Source organism: Centrocercus urophasianus, unplaced genomic scaffold, assembly GCF_019232065.1.
Source record: "Centrocercus urophasianus isolate 14NV4802_14NV808 unplaced genomic scaffold, USGS_Curo_1.0 seq_14, whole genome shotgun sequence".
Taxonomy (NCBI): domain Eukaryota; kingdom Metazoa; phylum Chordata; class Aves; order Galliformes; family Phasianidae; genus Centrocercus; species Centrocercus urophasianus.
Window position 1 is genome coordinate 47421573 of NW_024884586.1, and position 13775 is coordinate 47435347.

Below are 13775 nucleotides of genomic sequence, written 5' to 3' on the forward strand. Positions count from 1 at the left end.
AAGCTTTGAGCTCTACACTTTTAATTTCTTTCCTAGCCTTTTGTCCCTGCCCTCTGCTGAAGCCAAGACACAAAATTAGATTGCTCCTTCATCTGTTTCAGACCTTCTAAGTTTCTTGTTGCCAGTTAATTCTTTTCTGTGTTTACCTTACATATCAAAAAAAAAACCCATAATGAAAAATTCATTTTGTGTAATCCTTTAAAATAAAGCTTTATGTTAGGAAAGGAACAAATCTTACAGCAGATTTCTAGTGAAACAGCTAGTGCTAGTTCTGATAAATTTGTAAAAAACCCAGAAGCAAAACAAGGAAGCAATACATGCTTTGTTCCCAAGCTGTATCAGACAGGACAAGCATGCCTGCAAAAATTCATGTCTCCCCAGCATTAGGGCTAGCTTCTCATGGGTCACATTCATATCTTGCGTGCAGAGCATCTCTGAGCATAAACCCTGCAATTACAGAATTACAGAATCACAGAATTACAGAATTGTAGGGGTTGGAAGGGACCTCCAGAGATCATCAAGTCCAACTGCAACACTTTGCAAGATTCTCCATGGGACTAAGATCTATGAGGATCCCAGTGTATTGATGCATAAGCAAGCCTGAAGTACTGAAGACAATGCATGTATCATTCATTATTACACTGAATTCTAGAGAATACTTCAAAAATATACTCACCATAAAATGTCAGATACCCAAACAAAGCAGACATAAAATAAATTATGAAACTCAGGCCAATTCCTGTGACAGCTACGTTCTGCATTCTACTTTTGGATGGACTGAAAAAAGAAAAAAAAATGAAGTGTTGATTCATCTATCCGTGGTCCATCTATGGACCATTCAACACAACGTAAGATACATTATTAGAAAACATAGCAGCCTGCCATTTATGAGAAAGCAATCTTGTAATTTAGGGGCATGCAGTATTTGCTGAAGATTGTGCTCTCAGTAACACGGTTCTTTTTAAAGTACTTTTTATCTCGTGGTGAAGATTCACTTGTCACAGCCATCTAGCACCATCCCCACTGGAAAGGAATTCTGACATGCCTGTCAGTGAGATTTATTTGTACATTTATTTGATTTTTAATAGAATAAAAATAGCAGTTTATACAGGATCTGGGCCAAAAAAAAACCCACTGAATCTAGTGAAATACAGATAACAAAGAAAAAAAAAACTACTGAGCACCTTAGTAAATGACTTTTTTCCCTAGATGGCCAAGACAATGTACTGACATTGGTGACAGAACCACATTTGCTATTTTTCTCTCCAGTTAAAGAAGATAAGCTAATTACAGATTAGAACTGTACATTTCCAAAAAACATGAAGGTGATTGAGGCTGCAGTGTTTGATGGCATTAACTTGAAAATATGACACTCAATATTAATTTAGGAAAACAGAACAGAATGCTCCCATTATATCTGAATATTGCACGTGTTCTCATACATTACCTTTGGAGCTCACAGTAAATCGGTAAGACTGAGGTATGGCAGAGAAAAGAGAAGGCCATGGTTGGTATTGCATAAGCACTCTAAAATAGAAGATAAACACCTTGTAAGTTGTTTGTTATTACAGATGGGTGGGAAATTATCTGGAGGAATTGAGTGCAAGCCTTGAAAGACGTTGGAAATCATTCAATTTAATGCTTCAAGAGAAATCTCTATAACACAGAATGGTGCCTCCGAGTTGTTACATAGAACTGGATCTCTTGAACAAGCATCTCTTCTGGCATTGTTCTTAGCTTACCATTCCACGATCAGGAGAGCTCACTGGACAGCACGTCAATGAGCTAACAACTGAGAAGACAAGTAATTAAGTAAAAAGAGTAGGAATTTCCCCAAGGCTGGTGTATCGTCCACAAAATTCTCTAAGTCTTTTTAGCTACCTGTCAAATTACTGTCTCCCTTACCCTGACTTCCCTATTTTCTCACTACTTCTTAAATACTTGGATACAGTTCCCAGAAAACGTAACGCGCTTTATCATCTCAAGTTTTAAGACAGTTACTGGGATTGTACCAAACACAATTAGTGGTATATTATTTCAAAAACTTACATTAGAAGAGATGAATCATCTAGTATAGCCTGCTTCAATTGCCAAGTGGAATAAGCTAAACTACAACAAGGCCCATGCTGGTAAAAATCTGGCACTTCCAATTGATAACATTGAAAAAGGCAAAATGCAATAGAGACGAGTTCCAAAATACTACAAAGCACTAAGGCTGGACAAAAAGCTGGATCCTCGTGGTGCTTGATTCTGGCCAAAGCAAAATTTCTTCTTTGATCTGCATTTAACATTAGTCTGATGTTTGGGTGATTTTTTTGGGTTGGAGCGTTAGATTTTGTTCTTTCAGACAAATGTTACCAACCGTGGTCCATTTGAATTCCAATGTGCTACAGATCTATCTCAAACCTCTTCCTCTTTTTTTCCCCATTCTCTTTACCCCAAAGCAACCAGAGCTGTACATGATAGCTCCCCTCCGGCAAGCCTTGTTGGGTGATGATGTAATTTAAAAGCACATTAATTAACAAATACCAGAGCTGACATCCAATGAAATGCATAAGATTGCACTAGGACTGAAGAATTAGCTCCAGATCAGAAAAAATGAAACTTATATCCAGGCAGTTTCAGAAAACATGTTCTTTAAGGATCTAAATGAATGCGTACAGTCAAGCAGCACTGCATTCCAGCTAAGGGCACAGATAGTGCCCAGATCCAACTGCATCCTGAGGCTGAGCACCACTGCATCTGTTATACTTCATACTTTGGTCACATTTGCAAAATGTTTTCATAAAATGCTAACTTGGACACCCAGCCTTCATATTAAAGAGCGAGACTGGAAAACACTTGGCAGTAGGTATAGGAAATATTTCCACAGCCTGTAACTGGTTTTACAGATGTTCAGCTTACCCTGGATAGAATTTAAACCCCAATTTTTTAACACCTCCCGCCTTTAGTTAGCTTATTGTTAATAGAGATTACCTCTTTTGAAAGATGAAAGAGCTTTGCTTTACAATCCGCAGTAGAATTTGAAACCTGTAAGACATATATGGCAAAAAAAAAAAAAAAAAAAAAAAAACACACATAAGGAAAGAATGAGCCCAAGCCACAGACATGAAAGGTTTTGGTTTTCTTGATAGTAAAATTGTGATAGCTAAGAAAAGAAGGAATTTAAATAGCAAGTCATTCTGAAAGCGTTAATGTAAAAAAAGCATTACAGTTATTAATAAAATGTTAGAAGAACTTCCAAACAGCATGCACTTTACCTGTAAAGTCTCTATTGCACTGCTCAGAGGTAGAGGACAAGGGATGGACCATTTTTTTATCATAATCTGCAAAGACAGCATGGATTATATCCCCCAAATCAAGATACCTTCATATACACATAGCTAAAGTATCAGACAGTTGGTACGCAAAGCTGGAAGCTAAACCCACAGTAAATTAACTAACTTGACTGGTAGGCAGACAGGCTACAGAAAGGGGAGCCTGACAGCAAAGCTTGTCAGTGCCATTCCACACAGCTGCTGGCTAAGCACAGCTGGCAGCCTTATGGCTTGCCTGTCTGGAGGTGCTGTGCTGAAATGAGCTATGACATTAGCTGAAATACAACCGGTGCTCCACATTCACTCTCTCTGTGCTCCATGCTCACCACCTCCCATACAGAATAGCTGCTGTGTTAGCTGTCCCAGGCCTTTTCCCTAAGCAGACAAGCCCTTAACAGATATAGAGCAGAGCCTAGGGCTAATCTTAAAAGGCAGAAACATATGGTGTGGACTAGAAAGCAAAGGAAAAACAATAAATGCAATTATTGTCCCGGAATGTCATTGGGGCTTTAGCTACACCCTGCTGCTTTAGGGACTGCCAAGTAACAGGGCTGAAAATCAAAGGGAAATTAAAGTAAGCAATGTTACCTCCTCTTTCAGGAGTCTCATTTAAAATGACAGTGGCATTGCTCTTCTCACCCTAATTAATTTCCTATTGTAGATGCCTGGCCTTAGAGGTTATAATTCTTTTGAAGCCTAGAGCAAATAATTAAAAACTTAATTAAAGACTCAGATCCATGAGAAGAATAACATGGGAGAGAACATTTCTTCTAGCTCAAGGAATCCACCTTTTGCTCACAGCCAACTGGTGTTTCCCAGAGAACTTTGTGCCATAAAGGCCAAAGAAAAGCAAGAGAAGTCTGCCTGTGTGGGACAAGGAAACAGCAGGTACCCACCACGCTGCTTCTGCTGTGGCAATACCTCCTTGGAGGTGTTCAAGAACTATGGAGACGTGGCACTGATGGACATGGTCAGTGGGCATGGTGGGGGTGGGCTGGGGTTGAGCATCGTGGATGTCTTTTCCAACCTGAATGATTCTATGAGAAGGAAATGAGTTTTTCAAGGAGATCTCTCCATACTTGCAAGGTACCCAGAGAGGGGAAATAAAGGAGAGACCTGGAGAGCTCCAGAGTAAAAGGATCTGCGAGAGCTCTGGCTAAGATTTGGACTGGCTTCCTAAGCAGCGTGAAGGTGCACCAGCTAAAAGGCAAGCTTTGGGGAAAGTGAGCTGTGCTTGGCAGTGGGTAGGCACACAGCTTTCTGCTAAAGGGCAACACTGTGCAGAAATACTGCAGAGGCGGAGGAAGAAAGAAAAGCCAACTACAAAAACTGGAGAACATTCTTCTAAAAGGGCGTGAATAGAGATTTTCGACAAATTGAAATGGAAATAAAAAGAGACAATAGAAAATGCACTAAATTCATTTAAATATAGAATTTTATTTGCCTACCCTCTTAATTACTCAAATCTGTTTGGATTACTGAGTGCAGTACACTTCATATCTCTAATGAAGCCACCAGCAGGAAGAGATTTTTCATTGCTTGTGCAGCCTGATCCACATAAGCACTGTTTTTTGAGTGTAACAAACATTTGGTTGTAACTTAGAAAAAAAGCAAAACCTAAAGGCAGATTCTGATGAAAACAAAGTATTTCAAATCCACAGCACAAACACTGCTACAAATGAAGTCAGTCACTGGCTCTGGGCAGCCTAGTTTGGTGGTTGGTGACCCTGCACATGGCAGGGATGCTGAAACTAAATTGTGGTCCTTTTCAACCCAGGCCATTCTGTGATTCAGAGTTCTCAGAACGTTCTAATAGGTGTTGCTTTTTATTATCCTGTGGATAGAAAACAGGAATCCCTTTATTCCAGCCATCCTGACAGCACTCAGCAAAGACGGGCTCTGTGTATAACATCATTCACTGCATGTGGCAGGTTCCCAATCTGCATCACATTTTGTTCTGGGAACGTAAACAAGAGATTCAGAAAAATACCACTAGGAATCATTAACACCTTTGTTGAACAAGCTACCAATAGGGCTGTTCCCACCAAAAAATCTGGTTTTACTCTTCACCAATATTCAATACAGCAAGAAGAGGCAATAAAAGAGTGCAACGATCACGTTTCATTTCTCTTCATTTAGGATTCACATCGGGAAATTATTTAACAATGAGAAACAAGAGAAAGTGCTCAGGACCTCACAGAATCTGGCTTTCAATTAACAGCTGCATACACACACATTTTTTCTCCCTCATCAGTTCATCTTGGTGTTTTCATTCTTTCCAAGTGAGGACTGTAAGCACTGCATTAACTCTACAGGAAAAGACAGCAAAGCACAGGAGGTGTGTGACCTGCCAAGGCCCCATAGCAGAGCACAGTCTGCAGACCTGCTGACCAGGACACACTGCCTATCACACCTATCTTTTCCACTGTATTAAAACTGTGGCTTGCTGGCAAGAGGCTTCACAGATGGCATGCACTTGAAAATGCACAGAATTATTTTGTATGCAAAATACAACTGCACAGCTTGCATATGACTAGCACAGCTTCCTTCTGGAATCAATTAAAACATATCTACCATACAGAAATTAGCACTGTGCAAACAAAAACAGCATTTCAACAGCACATGCCATCCACTTCAAAGCAATTAGATGTGGAAATCAAACCACAGTTGATGCCTTTGTGTTTCAATGCGTTTGAGTTTCAATGCCTGATGAAGTCGGAGAAAATACTGTGCAGAGTATTAGCTCTCCTTAAATATCACTGTGTGCTCCTTATCTAGAATTTTCCACACCTTTCTGTTACAAAGAAACACACCTAAATCCTAGCTTAAATCACCACAGTTGCATCCTCATGCAAGTCTTGTTTATCTGAGCCCCAAATTACTTTCAGTGCACTTCCCCATCAGAAAAGCTTTCTTCAGATACGTGCACAAATTCACAGCCAAATATAGGAATTGAAATTGTTGAGAAACTGTTGCAAGTAGCTTCACCCTGAGACCTATTTCAGCTTTTTTTTTTTCCTTCTTTCAAGATAAATTTTAGGGAAGAGGTCAAAAGTTAAGGTAATTTATAAATATTACAAATGCATTTCCATTAGCTCTGAAAGGCTGTGGCTGCTCCTCAATGCTAAGCTTTGGAAGAATACTTCCCAAGGTCCTCCAAACACTGCAGCTCTCCAGGGATACCCCAGGGTGATGTTTTGACAGCTTTGAAGTTTGGTTTTATCACATGGTTTAGCTCCTAATGGATTACCTTGGTCTCCCGGATGGCATGTTTGTTCAACTTGCCTTCAACTCTGTTTATCCCTTTGTAAAGCAGGTATTAAAAGCAAGTCAATGCAAGCCAGAATGATGAGGGAGAGGGGGAACATTGTTCCAGGCTCCCCAAAAAGATCCCCATTGCTCTACCTGGCTAACAGTGCAAGTAGCTTGGTTGTGCCATTTACTACACGTGTGCCTTCACATAGTTTTCACTGTAAGGAGGAAAAATGGTGCAACTTAAAGGTATGTTTTTCCTCCCAGATCTGCCGAGCAGTTCTCACTTGAGATATTTGGAAACATGTACCTCAGAGGGGCCTGGAGAGGGTGAGCATCAGGGTCAAAAAGCCCATATGGCTTAGAGAAAAGAACCTTTCCTTTCAGCAGGAAAGAAGAATAAGGTCATTGACGTATTAATGAATCTTGTAAACTGTCTTAATGAAGTTCTAGTTTTCCTTGCCTTTTTTTGAACCCAGTCACTCCATCGTACATATAAATCTAATTTATTTGGAGTATATTAAATTTTCTTCTGCACTAGTTGCAGTAAGTAATAGTTAGAAGCTAAGCAAACAAAATTCCATTCTGTTACTAGCAGGGAAACAAAAGTATATGTGCCAGCTCCCTTCAGTGCACTGTCAGCAAAACAAAAATATTGTTGCATTTGCCAGTCCAAAATATAATTATTTTAAATCTTTTCACATGTTTGAAAGTTCATACGCATTTCCATGCCTCAGCAAAACAAATAGAGTCTGTCCAAGCAAGCACATACTGAACTCCAAGAAAACTAAATGCTACATAAAATGGAAGAGAGGAGAGGAAGACAATTCATTTCAAAACAGTCTTGTGAAAACATTTAAACAATAAGAAAAAAAAATAGATAAGCTCTGCTCTGATTTTTAACTTACCACAAGCACAAAGTACACCATAAAGAAAAATGATAAACTACTTGTGTAGCCAAGAAAGCCTGTAAAATAACAGTAAAAATAAAAGAGAATTTATAAGGAAAGTGATCCTAATGTACAGCTAAAGCTTTACATTTTAGGCATGTTTTCTATTACAGTGCTTGGTATCTGGGGCTTAGGACTCAGAATAACAACATTCCAACTGCCTGTCACAGATCATTTATGCAGTTTTGTAGGGCAGAATTAGAACTGGCTTACCACTAATGGCATGCTGTAAGTAAATGCAGCTCTTTAATGTTCTGCTGTAAAGATTTTATTTTAGTATTGCAGACAAAATACTACTGCAACCCAAGTAATAGGTTAACTAGGCAGGGCTGGGAGGCAGAACACAGTACAACTTAAGCAGCCCCCACAATGGCCAGCCCCCTGCCAGTTTAAATAAATAAATAACCCATTAAGGTTTTAAAGTCTTCAACTGTAATTGCTACTAAAGTAGAATAATATTTGCTTCTCTCCTTTAATTACTCACCGATTTTAGGAAGAAGCGCGAGGGGAAATACAATGCAGACCCAAGTAATGAGCAGCAGCAGTCTCCCATCGAGGTACCAGGACCTGTTGGAAAAGCTGCTTGTGACTGATCCACAGTTCATGAGGCCTAAAAATTACCTTCTACTTTAAAACTGCCATCTTGGACAAAGTAACCACTAAAGACAGAAGCAGTAAATAATTCCAGTTGCACATGCTGTTTGCATGGGTTTGTACTCCCAGTGTCTGTACTGATATAAAATAGAGCTCCCAGACAGTGAGAAGCAGAGCACCATCCCATAATTAACCACCATGTTGGCGATGCTCCATCTGCATGGATCGAGGCCCTGATGTGTGTACAGCTTCTTCTCAGCAGCTCAGTATGTGAACCCCTGCCTCCACTCAAACCAGTGATGAGCATGGAAGGGCATTCTGTACCACGCCACTCTCCAATAGAAGTACTTCTATCACAGAAGCACAGGGGTTGGAGGAGACCTTCTGGGGATCACCAAGCCCAATCCCCACAGTGTTCCATGCATCTCAAATTGGGTTACACTGAGCTGTGTACTTCCACAACTGGAAGAAGCTCCAACTCTCATTCCCATTTACTGCACAATCTCCTGTTCATCATTCCCACATCATATCACAGAAAAATAGAATGGCCTGGGTGTCCTCTGAGTGTCCTCTGCTTCTCAATGTTTCCAGGAGCCCTGAAACAGGAAGTCAAGAAGCCCAGAAGCCAATCTATTGTCTGTTTAACTTTTCTAAACACAGCAATTTCCCACCCTAATTTTGCTATTTCTATCAGCACAGGTCAAATATTAGAGGAAATATACAAGTCAGTCAGCTTGCTGTTAATTTGAAGTAAAATTTGCTCTCCAGAGGTAATATAACAAAGAACTGTAAAAAGGGAGATTTTCTTGTCTTTAATATAGCATTGAACGATCCTTCATTCATTGCAACACCATCAAAGCACAAGAGATGGAAGCAGCTGTAATGTCCATATAAAAACGTAGATGTAAAAAGCACCATGGAGGCATATGAAGTCTTGATGCTGTTAAAAATCTATTCAGTACCAAAATCTCATCTCCTAAGCAGAGGGAAGCACAGATGTGTAAGCTGTTAAGAAACAGAAACATCTCGAGGGTGGCTCCCCGAACTTGGCACTGGCCATATCCTGTACTGATAAACATCTTGCACATCAGCCCTCGACTTTACTACCTATAAACACCCTGGCCTTTGACCTCCACGTTTATTTAGTCCAGGATATGGTTAGCACCTAATAAACAGGCAGCACCTCAAGTTATCATACGGAAAGCAGCAAACACCTGTGTTGAAGAATTACCAGAGACAGATATGGAGCACCGTCACGCACCGTGGCCAACTGGCTGCATCACTTAACATCAAAAAATTACATGTGATACAAATGAATGGAGTCACGGCAGTGCTGAGGGAATCCTGCCCATTTCCAAAGCAAAGTAACCCTGCAGTAACAACACCATACACACCACTGCAGCTCAGCAAGCCCAAGGAAGAAAGTACTTTGGTTACTGTATGGTAAGTGAGAAAAAGAAACTGGAGGGGGAAGGGAACAAAAAGCGCAGAACTGCAGTGAGGTGAAGGAGAAAAAATAATTTTGCAAAGTGTTTACTTTTAGAATATCCTTGATTAAAAAATTATTTTGAAATAACAAACGGACCAACGGAAAGCAGAGGACCATCTACTGGTTGTCAAAAAACGCGGCTGTTTGCTCCCAGAATACTGCTGTAGAAATACACTTATTTTCCACAGGCAGAATAAATGTTCCTATATTTCCTTTAAAATCAGCTAATCCGCAGATATAATCCCATATGATAAAAACATTCCAAGTATGAAATGCAGAATATAAATCCTTGCCTCTACTGAAAATGCTTTGGCATGCAGATGTTCCTCCTCCGTCCCTCCCCCACTTTTAACTGAAAGCAGACATTTATAAATTGCTTTAATTTCATTCCTGAATGCAACAGGACAAGGGATTCATATGTTCTACATTAGGATCTGACTCTCAGTCCATATCAATTATGTAACACACAAGCAAGACAACTTAATTGCATCAATCATATCCTCCTGACAGGGTCATTAAATGTTAACAGAGGGCTCACGAATTACAAGTTTTTAACACAATCCTCATTGGAAGCTATGTTCATGTCATCAAAACTATGTGGAATTCTTCTTATGCAGACAGACAGAAACATCTCAACTTGCAATTAACAAGTGTTTATATTGCATGTTTTTGTTTTCTAACAAAGACACGTTGATATTTTAAACACTGGCTCTGATCCTTTGCAATGCATGCACACCTGCTTACCTTTAGCTACAAAAATAATCCAATTTGCAAAATGACTTTCCTGTGAGCATGCCTTGGGTTGGTATATGCACAGAAAACATTTCTCGCAGTTTAACTGACACTTCTGACAGCTTTTAACTCCAGTTAAAGATATATCCTGCACCCAAACAGCAGCATATCAGATGCCAGGGACTGAACAGAAACAGAGCAGTTGTGCAGCCACATCTGGAAACAAGAGGCCCAGTTAAAAGATTTTAATCAAATGAGGCAATATTTATGCCCTCTGCATACGTAAGTTGCTACTTGGTCCTGATAACTGATTGCCTATTTGTCTTGAAAAATTCCCTACAATTTACATTCTGTTACTCAAAACCTACTCCAGCTTTAAGATAATCATGGAATGGTTTGGGTTGGAAGGGATCTTTAATGTCACCCCGTTCCAATCTCCCTGCTATAGGCAGGGACACCTCCCTCTAGACCAGGTTGCTCACAGCCCCATCCAGCCTGGCCTTGAATGCTTCCAGGGATGGGGCACCCACAGCCTCACTGGGCAACTGTTCCAGTTAATAAATAAGCAACGTTCTGCAGCAAAAGATGATGATCCATCGTGACAATATAGATGAAATACAGCAGTGGGCATGCACAAGCCAGCTGTGTCCACAAAGCTGGAATACTGACTGACTGCTACATCTCAAGTACTTGCTAGGGCAAAGAACAGAGGAGTCAAACTGTGTCACACGAACACCATTCAGCAGAAGAGCTCTCAGCAAGCAGGCAAGGCTCTAGCTGAAAATGAACGCACTGCTTGAGCTGCGGCTGGCATTGCAGCAGACCATTTCAGCTCCTTCCAAAGGCAAAATTGAACTTCATTCCCACCGTGCAATTCTGGCTGAGCAAAAAGTATGGGTGGCACACAGTGCAATGAGAATTGCTGTGGCTCAGCCCACTTATAGTAACTGGTTCAGCCACTGTAACCTGTTTGCTTGCTCACTAGCTGAAGATCTGCACGAGGACCTTTGAGAAAGAGCATCATCTGCTTAATACATCTGTTGTTTATACTGCCTTCTTTAGACAGAACAATCTTTCATATGTATGTATGTATGCATGCGTAGGGCACTTTCAGATCCTACCTATTAGAAGTGCTCATAAGCTGCTTAAAACTGTGTCTTTGTTGGGAAGAGTCCGTTTGCATAAACAGAGCTGGCATCAAATTAAGAAAAAAAAACAGCATAAGTGAAGCTACATGCAAACAATGGCAATGAACAGATTGGAGCAGATAGAACAGCAGATTCAACAGCACTCTGTATGGGACAGGAGAGCTGAAAGCACAATCTGGAAGGAGAGGGTAATAAAGCCCAAATGAAAAGCTGATGATTATCACAGCTGGAAAAGTTGCACTAACAGATCAAAAATGACATGCACATAAAACATAATTGATTATTATTACGCCCTTACTAAATATGCATTATTGTGAAGGCAAAAGGAGGGCAGGAAGACAGAAAGTGAGGTTAGCACCACACAGTTTCTCAAAGCACGTTATACAATTGAAGCAAATAAAGAAAAAATAGGACTTAAACTAAAGTGCCTTTTTAAAAACCAATTTCAACTTAGAAAGTATACCAGAAGCATCACACAGCCTTGAGAAAACTACACTGTCTTCAATCCAGCTTGAGCACAAAACACCTAAAAAAAAAATCAGCTTGGAAAAATTGCAGTAACAGTGTGAGATACAACATCAGGAACGACAGCAGCACTGCAACAGCCTGAACAAGAGATTTCAGCACTGAAGCTGCAGTGTTTGCCCCAGGGCAGGCACAGATTCCTTGTGACAGCTCTAATAGGAATCTGAGGGACACACATTACATCCAGCTTTATAGCTCAGATGTGAAGAATAATTTCTTTACTGGCAGCCAAGTTATGGAATTATAAACCAAGCCTGGAAACCTGGCCTTTTTCCCAAGACAAGTCCAATTACTGGAGCAAGACAACAAAATATTTAAATTTAAATGTCTGCCAGATTTCATACTGTGGTCTTGAAATATTTTAAGTGATAACATGACAGCAGTTTAAATGTTTCTCCTCCCCTCCCTCCCATTCCTTCCTGCTTTCCCTTTCAAATTTTTACAGATTTCTTTGAATGGAGTTCTGCCACCAACTTTAAGGTTGTCTGATGGGAAAGAATCACGCTCTGTGTGCGCTGCAGAAGGTTTACAGATGCCAAATATTTCATATTCCAAGAATGCCTGTAAATAAGTCATTTTTTTAGCACGTGAGATCAGAAGGCAGTGTCAGTACCCATCTCCTCCAGCAGTCCTGAGCTGCTTTCTTCTTCAAGATAAATTCACAACGTTTGCAGCATTTTTACTTACCCACTCTCATCTCCACTTAAGAACCCTGCAACAGCACCAGGAAGCTCAGACTTCACAATTAACAGATAAGATGACATAGCTGCAAACAGAAGCAGAGCAGATTTAGCAGAGGAACAGCAGTACTGTACCAACCAGCGTGGCTTAACCAGCACAGTTATGACTGGGACATCTCAGCTGTATATTAGACACCGTGGCACCAGAATCAACATTTATTTTCTCATATGCTTCCTTTAAAAATAGCTGCAAATCCCCGAGTACCGTGCTGATGCTGGCTAATGCTTCCAGAGAGGCTGTTATGACGTGAGTCTTGAAGCAAGGAAAACATCATCCAAAGGGCTAACAAAACAATACTGAGCAGCAGGCTGACCCTTTACCTGGCAACACAGATCTGCACAGACTGTGGCTGCAGCCCTTCTTCCCAGCTCTGCAGTAGATGTTGTTGATGAGGAGGAGAGTAACTCCTGAGATTTGCTTCTATCAATACAACAGATCTTTTAAAAATACTCTGTATTTGTTGTTGTTCAATTGTCGCTGCACTAAGCAAATGCACTGCAAATCTAAGCACAAAAATGGGACTTGAAAGGCTCTTTATATACTGCATGTCTGTATTTACAAGAACTACAAATCCGAAGAGAAAGTGTTAGTTAATCCTGCGGGAGTGATGATTTGAAATAGAGCATTTATATTTGTATTCATCAGAAAGTAATGATGCATACAAATAAATCCAAGCACTACTTCACGGTGCCATTTTTCTGCTTTGCTCGGCGAAATGATCAAAGGCATAAGTAATCAGAAAAAAAGGTGTCAATACAGAGGAGTCCTTACATTTTTTCCTCACAATTTCTATTACCCTGATACCTTCACATATTGCTGCTGTCACTTTTTGCTTTCACACAAACAGCAAACGTTTGTACAACCCAGAACCCAAGAGAGAATTACTCGTAGCATCAGGCATTACAAAGAGCTCCAGCAAACATCACAGCCTGCTGGGAGCTGACTGCCATCTGTCCAAGTGATGTCACCACCGTGCCTGCAAACGCCTTCAGTCCTATCCAAAGCTTGATGAAAATTCATCTGTTGC

At 40.4% G+C, this 13775-nt stretch overlaps 1 protein-coding gene across 1 annotated transcript in view; it reads right to left on the reverse strand.

Annotated features, from left to right (window-relative positions):
- SLC38A6 (solute carrier family 38 member 6) overlaps positions 1–13775 on the reverse strand; it is a 38034-nt gene that overhangs the window by 10118 nt on the left and 14141 nt on the right. Inside the window, exons 6-12 of the mRNA XM_042815033.1 lie at positions 12695–12773; positions 8004–8086; positions 7478–7536; positions 3261–3326; positions 2977–3030; positions 1448–1527; positions 677–777 (exon numbers count right to left, since the gene is read on the reverse strand). Coding sequence (XP_042670967.1) covers positions 677–777; positions 1448–1527; positions 2977–3030; positions 3261–3326; positions 7478–7536; positions 8004–8086; positions 12695–12773 — 522 coding nt within the window. The remainder of the gene's footprint in view (positions 1–676; positions 778–1447; positions 1528–2976; positions 3031–3260; positions 3327–7477; positions 7537–8003; positions 8087–12694; positions 12774–13775) is intronic.